Source organism: Elephantulus edwardii, unplaced genomic scaffold, assembly GCF_000299155.1.
Source record: "Elephantulus edwardii isolate Elephantulus edwardi_28Jun2011 unplaced genomic scaffold, EleEdw1.0 scaffold00012, whole genome shotgun sequence".
Lineage (NCBI taxonomy): Eukaryota > Metazoa > Chordata > Mammalia > Macroscelidea > Macroscelididae > Elephantulus > Elephantulus edwardii.
In genome coordinates, this window is record NW_006399762.1 from 15,099,073 (window position 1) to 15,108,782 (window position 9,710).

Sequence of the window (9,710 nt, forward strand, 5' to 3'; positions counted from 1 at the left end):
TGGCAGTTCTCTGTTGACATATTGTTCCAAACGTTTTTGGATAATTTTCAGCAGAATCTTGCTTGCATGTGATATCAATGATATTGTTCGATAATTTCCACACTCTTTTGGGTCACCTTTCTTTGGAATATCGATCTTTTCCAGTCAATGGGCCAGCTGGCTGTTCTCCAAATTTCTTGGCATTACAAATTTCAGGATCCCGTTTCTTCCCAATCAGTGAACTCAGGTTAACTTCAGGTACCATTCACTGTTGAAAATTCAATTTAAATTATAATTTGGTGATATCATTTATAAGATTCAGGCTTTTATTTTGGTTCTATCAACTTACTTTCAGGGAAGAGTGGCAACTTTAAGTCTTGTATGGGGCACTTGAATGGATCTGTTTATTTCACTACGCTGTCTACTGAAAATAGGGCCATCTAACCAATTTATTTATCACTGAAGTAACTGTAGAAAAGTATCAAGTATCTAATTACTTTGAACCTCATCTCTCACAAATATTTGATCCAACAGTGTTGCTATTTTGCATATTTTTGTTGTCAAGCATGCCATGAATTAGCAGTAGTATCTGCTTTGCTACTAAAAGCAGGACAATACAGCCTTTAGCATTGTTGTTGTTATTATTACATGCTTTTAAGTTGCTTGTGATTCAAAACGGCCCTAAACCTTTCTCTAACCGTGTCAACGTTATTGTCTCTGACACACCTGTCCTGATTACCCCTGTCATTGAATCAATCCATCTCATTGAGGGTCTTCCTCTCCTATTCTGTCCACCCTCCCAAACATGACGCCACTCTTCAGGGACTGACCCCTCCTAGCAACATGCCCAAAGTATGTCAGATGAAGCTTCAGAATCCTTGCCTCAAGGAACAGCCAGGTTTCACTTTCTCTAGGTCAACCTGTTTGTTCTCCTAGCAGTCCATGGTATATTCAGTTGTCTTCTCCAGCACTGTAGCATTAGCTAGACCTTTAAAGAGATGGATTGATACAGTGTCTATGGCAATGAGCTCAAGTATGTCATGGATGATAAAGATGGTTCATAGAGTCATTTGAGTACTCCATTCAATGGCACTTAACCAACAATAGGCTTGCTAACCAATCGTGAAACACGTTCTTAGGATTCCATTCTCCTAGAACTACTCTGGTACTAAATCTCTTGGGTTTATTTCTCAAATGGAATAAAACCAGTCCAATATATTTATAGAAATAGTAAAATATTTCTTTAAGTGAAATAATTCACATAGTTGGGGAGGTTAACAAGTTCCAAGTCTATAATCCTCATGAAGCTGGAGGCTTCTGTTGAATCATGTACTTGCAAAGGCTGACAGACACAAAACCAGCAGGTCAGAGGGCAATTTGCTGACTCACAGAACTACAGAAGCTGTGAATCCCAAAATCTATAGTTCCACCAGCAGGCTGCTGGCTCACCTTCTAAGAAATAGAGGTCAGATTATGACAAATTGGATGCAAGATTTAGAGAAAGTGAGTTTTGCCAAACATGCATATACACTGGATGCATACCAGACTCCCAAGGAAAATTCCCTTTCACCACCTTGACTGCTTGTATCACCTTATAAAGTGAAGGACAATTACACAATATTGGTCAAGCCACCACAAATTTTCTCCTAGTCACAATGGCAAATAACCTTAATCCTCACATACTCATATTATGACGGCTTTGACATTCTTTGGATTTCTTAGTGTAATACTATCACTATCAGGATGATTAAACATTATACATGCTATTGAATAAAGTTGTTAAGTATCTATTTTCAGAGAACAAGCAATAATTCAAAAGAATTCATTTATCTATGCCCTAGATTAATCGCTGCACTTCAAGGATATTAAATAGAAATTTTCTCAGTCATTTTATATGCCTAAAAAATCTATTTCTCCCTTTCTAATCTATTTCTCTCTTCATCCTCACCATTATTTAACGATTTTAAAGTCTCATTTTTAAAAAACATTAAAACGAATCTTTCCTGATTCCATGTTCCCTTCCAGCTACTATTCAATTTTTAATCCATTTCTTCTTTCTGGGACATTTTTTCCCTTTTCTCTGATGATTCTCCCCCTTGCCCATAATGGAATGCTTGTAATTTGTAAAATTGATCTTTCAGGACTCCAATTGCCCTTCATAATTTTCACATCTGCAGTTTCAATGTGTTTGAGATATTGCTTCTGCTTCAGCTTTCAGGCCTTTAATTTGGTTCTTAACCAATTCTGTCTCCTTTAGTTATTTACTGAGTTTGAATTACTCAATTTATTATTTGTACTTACCAACAATCTTTTGAAAAAGGTGTTAAAATCACTTTAAAGGTATTTATTTGAAAATTTGCTATCCTCTTTAATTAAGAGACATCCATTTTAGAAGCTTTAAATAGTATCTCTTTCAAGGTTGTTAGTTTCCTTAGATATGTGCCACTATCCTTTGATTACTAATGCTTCTATTTAATCTTAGTAATCATATAAAACCATTAGGATTCAAACAGATGACAATTATAATCTTTGCTCCTGGGAGATTAAGGTATATTAAGACAAACTGCCAATTTTCTGGAATTTCTTTGCTTCCAAGTCCTTCATCTAAAATTGTTATTATACTGAAGCCCACCTAGATAGCACACCTACAATCTTTTTCGACCTAGCAAAGCCAAGACTCTTACCTATGTTACTAAAAGAGCAAGTCTTTCAAAGGTAGATGTTTTGATTTTTTTAAATCCCTATGATTTCAGTCACTTTATGAGTTCTTTCTACAAGAGAGTCCCAAATATCTAATGTGGCTCAGGGGAAAACACAGTTCAGACATGCCATCTAAGTCTTCCGTGATGCATGATAAGTAGGTTCCATTAGTTAATCTACTCACTCTATTGCTTCAGTCATCAGACTTATTTGCTCTGTCTTGTTAGGGGAGAATAGTCAAGTATCTATCTTCCCAGAAACTTGTGTTACTCTTTCAACTTTACCAAGTAACATTTCAATTCTCAGGAACAATCTTCGAATGCATTATCTCCTGAAAGCCCTTGCTGACTTCAATTTTCCTTCACCATGGAAGACCACCCTGGTCTTCTTCTCTAATTGCAGAACCTGTCCCACTATGCCCCAATTACCTATTTACTTAACTCAGGTTCATAAACTTTATATTCCTGATTATTACAATGTGTTTTTCTGTTTTCACTAATCATCATTAGAGTGTCATACGCACAGACAGAACTCAGTGAAAATCTTGTATAATATAATTTGGTTTAACATAGTTGTTCTAAAGTTAATAGTAATTAAGAACTCAACACATTCAGGTATTGTACCGGAGGTTAGAAATAGAGGCAAATTACTATTTTAGCCACTCTCCTAACTTGGAAGATGCATGTGGAGTGAACCACATAATTTCTAAAGTTCTCTCTAGCTTTCTCCATCTGCCTGTATCTCTTTCACTACAAACTAAATATTGAACTGAACATAGAGGTAGCTGTCATCATGAAGACTGAAATTGGAGTTTTACAGTGGAAAGAATTGGCCTTTTGCATTGTTTATTTAACAAAAAATAAATCTGCTAGAGTAATACTGTCTCACTTTTTTATAGCCAAATAATGTTTATCTTTTTTTTTAAATGATAGGAACAACTGCACTTTATTTATTTCTTCTTATGCATCCTTCCATCATCAGTAATCTTCCCAGTCCAAAAACATTTGAAGAAGTTCAATTCTTTAATGGGAACAACTATCATAAAGGAATTGACTGGTAAGAAACATAAAAATAAATAAAGTTTATTGTTAACTTGTGCTAAACCACAGTGGAGCAATTATGGATGTTTGTGTGGCATCTGCATAATTACAGAATAAATTTGTTATACTCAATTCTATCACAGTGAATTAGAACTTAATCTATAATTATGATACATTTAATCAGTTGTTCATAATTTTATTTAAACAGTATTATAATGATAATATTTTTCTGGTAAATTAATATGACTGAATAAAGAACATTTATGCAATATCTTTCATCAACATCATTCCTCAGGATATTTTAAATTCTATTTAAGTATGTTATTGTTTTACTGTGTCTAGAATTTTTTTAACTGAATATGTAATTCATTTTCACTATGATATTTAGGGAAGCAAAATCCCCATAATTTTTATTTCATACTCGTTAATTTTATGTTGCATGACATATGTCTGCATTATAGACTGATATCTGTCATCAAATAATAACAGAATTTGCAAAGCCTTGTCCACTGTAGTCATTTGCATACATGTAAGAAATAGTAATTCAGACAATATATTGTTTAAAAACCGAAACAAACTAATATTTTCCCAAAATGAAACAGAAAAAACTTTACATTAGAACTGATGCTTACTCTGATGCTTTTTCTAAACTCTTATCAAAATTTCTGAAGGAAAACAATTCCCCAAAATGAACTTTATTTCCAGCTCTCTCACTTAAAGAGGAAATCTCTCCATGATAAAAATTCCCCTTAGTGTACCCATGTGTATCATGTAGTTCTGTGATCCATTGTCACACATGTGCTTGCCCTCAACTTAAATACTATTTTATTTAAATGTGGATAAAATTAAGGTGAAGCAGAGCAAATGCAGGTGAGCAGATTGGTCTCTTATTGCAGGTAGAGAGATTCACTCTTCACTTACACTACCTATATTTTGAAACAAGTCCTGGTAACACAACAGTTAACTTAGCTGCAAGCCTAAAAGTTGATCTTTGGAATCCACCCAGCAACTCTATGAGAGAAAGTGTTGACTGATTTCTATACGAATTACAGTTAAAAAGAACAACAAAAAAAATCGTTCTAAGGTAATCAGAATCAACTCAATGTAAAACAACATTAACAACTGGCACATTAATTTTAGATGGTGCTTAAACTAAACTCAAACTCACTGCTGTCAAGTTGGCTCTGACATGTAGGGATCCTCTATAATTAGTTTTCTGACACTGTGAACCTTAGCAGGAGGTGACGGTTTATCATTTCCCCACAGTGATGTCACTGAAGATAGCTGTGCAATATGCACTAGACTACGCCAACAAGGCTTCTTAAAAAGTGCCTTACTGTGGTCATCATGTGCCTTTTGAGCAGGTTTTCAAAGGCAGTAAATTGTATGGGAAGATATTGTCCAACTTTCTTCCACTGAGCTGCTGATGGCTCCAATCATAAGTCTTGCAGACAGTGCAGCTCTTTAAAATTAGGCCACCAGAGCCTAGGCAATACCAAAAGTTCTCACTAAACAACTGATATAACAAGAAACCCTGATGATCTAAGCTATAGGGAATTGTGGTGCAAATTAAAAAGCCATACCTCTCTGGTGGTCTGAATTCACCAGAAGCTCCAAGGAAGATAGAAGAGTAATCTCTTCTTAGGTAGTTTGCATCCTAGGAAACCCAAGAAAGTCAGCCATGAGTTGGCTCTTACTCAATGGCAGTGAGTTAACTGACCTAAAACTTAGCACTTTGTACTCACCCGGTGACACTTTGGAAGAAAAGCCCTGGGAACCTGCTTCCATTAACATTATAGACAAGAAAATCTATGGAGTTATTTTACTCTGTAATGCATATTATGATTTGGAATAGACTCAGCAACAGACAACCATCACAATAAACACTATACTTTTAAAATATTAAGTAAGATTTAGAATAGCATGAACATTACTAAAACCAGAGTGAAAATTATCACTTAATGTGAGATCAAATAGAACACAAATTTTTAAGCGGGAATGTGGATGAGACTCTTCACCATTCTACATTGGGGAAATGTAATAACAAATATCAAAGAGGGAAAGAAAGGTCTTATATGAATTCTTAATTGCTCTCATTATTTATTTCAAGAACCTTTGAGGCTTGGAGAAGTGATGAGCTATAAGGAGGGTTGCACACATAATTAAAGCTTTTCATTGAGTTAACTCCAGAACATATTGAGTCCATAATCTACACACAGAGGAACATTTCAACAGCATATGGAGGAGTGAACATACCGAGGCACCACAGGATCAACTGGCGGGAAATCTCCCCTTAATTACTCTAGATAGACTATAATGTGTTCACATTGCTAAACACATTACAAATTATGCAAAAGTTAAAAAGGCGAATAGTGGTGCCCTATCCTCGTTAAAATTTTATTGCTATTCTGTTACACATATTTTTCGCTGGTGCAATTTCATTTCATCTTAAGAATTTGCATATTTGTTTGCAAACATAAATTCACTATTTTAAGTAATCTAGCAGGCAAGATGGTAGAATTTGTTATTTACTATTGATAAATTTAATTTTTCTGGGTTTGGATTTCGACAGCTTGGAATATCAGTTCAAATCTAAAGATGTTTCTCTCTGACTTTTATCAGCTTTCTTGTGTCATCTCACACCTTCCTCTTCCCAAAATGAATGATTACAAAAGTAACACCTTACTTTGTTTTCACATTAAAAGTTTATAGGACATCCACTACGTAGACTGATATTCTATTAATAACTAAAGTTTCAATCAATGCAGTTTAAATGTATGTAAATATATGCGAATAACTTCATATATTGAGTTTGGCAGGAAAAGGACATGTGAATAAATCTAAGTTAATTCACTGTCTTTCTTCTCATTTAGGTATATGAACTTTTTCCCGACTCCATCTAACATTACTGGTAACTTCCTGTTTGAGAAGAGTGCCAATTACTTCCATTCAGAAGAAGCTCCCAAGAGAGCAGCATCTCTGGTCCCCAGGGCAAAGATCATCACAATCCTCATTGACCCCTCAGACAGGGCATATTCTTGGTATCAGGTATGAAGGCATGGAAAAGACTTTAAAAATATATCCAGATGAGGGAGAGAATAATTTAGAAGTGATATATGATAGGGTATTATGGTTATCACAAGATTTCACAATTAAGGTTGCATAGTGGAGTATACTGGGGCAGAGGGAAGGGTGTGGGGGGATCATATACTAAAGAAGGAATTTTTCTTTTGCTTTTCAAAGACAGGAGCAAACTGGGGGGAAAGGGGAGGGCTGGTCAGGGAGAAAAGTTCGACAATGAATGAATGGAAATCCCAAATATATGAGATTCATTAAAATTAATAAAATATTTTTTTTTAAATATCCAGGCATATCTTGGATATATGCATTGGAAAATTACCTATACTCAGGTGTATTTAAGAATTAAATGTGAAAATAGATGTATGGATAAAAATGAAATGGTTTATGAGCTAAAAAGTGCAAGATGGATTTAGAAGAGGCTGTGTCACTAGGGACGGTATAGTCAATGTCAGATGGATCTTGGCTGATTGCAGAGTACCAGAGAAATGTCTATCTGTGTTTCATTGACTATGTAAAGGCATTTGACTGTGTGAACCACAACAAATTTCAGCCAACCATGAAAGGAATGGGAATCCTAGAGCATTGAATTGTGCTCGTGCAAGACCTACACTGCACCAGGAAGCAGTAGTCAGAACAGAACAAGAAAACACTGGAAAATCAGTAAAGGAGTGTGTCAAGGATGCACATGGCTCCATACCTTTTCAATCTATATGCTATTGTTATGTTCCACTAAGCCATCTGTGACTCACAGTCACCCTATCTATACGATAACTCTAAACCCTGTCCTATCCTGAGACCATCACTGTTTCTGACACGCCTGCGCCTATACCCCCACTCATTGTGTCAATCCATCTGATCCAAGTTCTACCTCTCTTGCATTGTCTGCAGCAGATAATTAGGGAGGCTGGACTTAAGAGAAGGAATGTGGCATCAGGATTGGAGGAAGATTCACCAACAACTTAAGTTATGTAGATGACAATCTTGCTTGCTAGAACTGGGGAAGACTGGAGGTATTTGCTACAGAAGTTCAAGTTCAATATATATTGAAGCTCAACATCAAGAAAACAAAGATTCTCACCACTGGGCCAATGTTAACACCATGATAGATGAAGAAGAGATTGAGATTATTGATAATTTCAGTTTACTTAGTTCCTTAATAAACACTCTTTGCATCAGCATAGAGGAAATCAAAACACAAAATGTATTAAGAAAATCTGCTGTCAGCGACCTCTCCAGAGTGCTAAAGAACAACAATGTCAGTCTAGATACTAAGGTATGCCTGGTCTAGGCCATGCTCTTTGCAATTACATACAAGGCATCAGAGAGATGGGCAACAACTAAGGATGATAGAAAAAGAATCAAGTCTTTGAGTTGTGGTGCTGGAGAAGAGTATTGAATATACCAGGACTGCCAAGAGAACAGGTCTGTCCTAGAGAAGGTGAAACCAAGATACTCCTTGGAGGCAAGTCCTTTTGACATACTTTGGGCATTTGGCCAGAAGAAAGGAAGGATGAGATATAGCACAGGAAAGTAATACCATGCATGGGTGAGAATCATTGGCAGAGTAACTGAGTCATGTCTGGCTTAGGATGTTTAGAACACAGGATGTAAACATAGGGTTACTATAGGTTGCAGGTGATTCGGTGGCACATGACAACAACAATAGCAAGACATTGAACAAAAAGTTTCAAGTAGGTTACATTGGAAAGAACCAAAAATCAAAGAGCTAATAGATAGATGGACCACACCACAAAATCATAATATCTGCTCTAACACAAATTAGATGTGTGCGTGCATGTGTGTGTGTGTGTGTGTGTGTGTGTGTGTGTGTAGCATCCACATCCTACACAACATGCCTCTGCCTCTGGAAACTCTATGAATTTTGAGAAATTAGATGTTAGTTATACAAAAGCTCCAGGTCTTTTGTTTATAAGGCTGCCATGAGTCATGCTTGACTATATGGAAAATGAGCTAGTGTTTTAATATATGTAAACAATTACTAGATATTGTTACAACATATTAAAATTAATATTTCAATAAATAAATAACCAAAATAAAATGAAAATTTCAAGGCAAATCCTTCTTTTGAAATGAAACTTTTAAACATTTATGCAAAAAATGTAAAATAAGAAACACTAATCAAAATAAAATACTCATCCTAGTTTTCATTTTGACAAAAACTGTAATTACTTATTCTGTACATTGCCAAAGGTTTGATATGGATATTAAAATACCTCATTGGAAATATACATTTCTGTTTTTAAGGGCCATAGAGTTTAGTATGATTCACAGCATTCTTATGAAAAAATCCTGTTCTGTGCTGTGCCAACCTCACAATCTCTGACACACTCAAACCAATTTTGACAGTCACTGTGTCAATCTACCTGGCTGAGGGTTTTCCTCTCTTTCGTTTACCCTCCACCTTTCCAAGCATGACATACTTCTGCAAAGAATAAAGTTTGTGAGGTGAAGCTTCACTCTCTTTGTCTTGAAAAATGCACCTTTTCCAAGACTTATGATTGTTTCTTCTGGAAATCTATGAGATATCAGCTACGCTCCTCTAACACCACTATTCAAAGGAATTAATCTTTCTTCTGACATTCTTATTCAATCTCCAGCTTTTAACAGCATAGCAAATGATTAAAAAGACCATAGTCTGGATCAGGTACACCTTAGCCCTCAAACTAATATGCTGCTCTTCAGTAATTTAGAGATATCACTGATTGTAAACTTTTCCAGTAAAATACATCTCCTGATCTCCCTGGCTGTAGTACCAAGTGTTGATTGTGAATCGAAGTAAAATAAGGTTGTTTTGAAGTATCAGTCTTTTCTCCAACTATCATGATGTTGCCTTAGTCCAGTGGTAAAAAGTTTTGTTTTCTTAACATTTAGATTTAACTCATATTGAAG

At 35.6% G+C, this 9,710-nt stretch overlaps 1 protein-coding gene across 1 annotated transcript in view; it reads left to right on the plus strand.

Moving 5' to 3' along the window:
- The window catches only part of NDST4 (N-deacetylase/N-sulfotransferase (heparan glucosaminyl) 4), a 697,622-nt gene that overhangs the window by 622,053 nt on the left and 65,859 nt on the right, over positions 1-9,710 (plus strand). The window contains exons 9-10 of the mRNA XM_006881069.1: positions 3,612-3,735; positions 6,593-6,767. Coding sequence (XP_006881131.1) covers positions 3,612-3,735; positions 6,593-6,767 — 299 coding nt within the window. The remainder of the gene's footprint in view (positions 1-3,611; positions 3,736-6,592; positions 6,768-9,710) is intronic.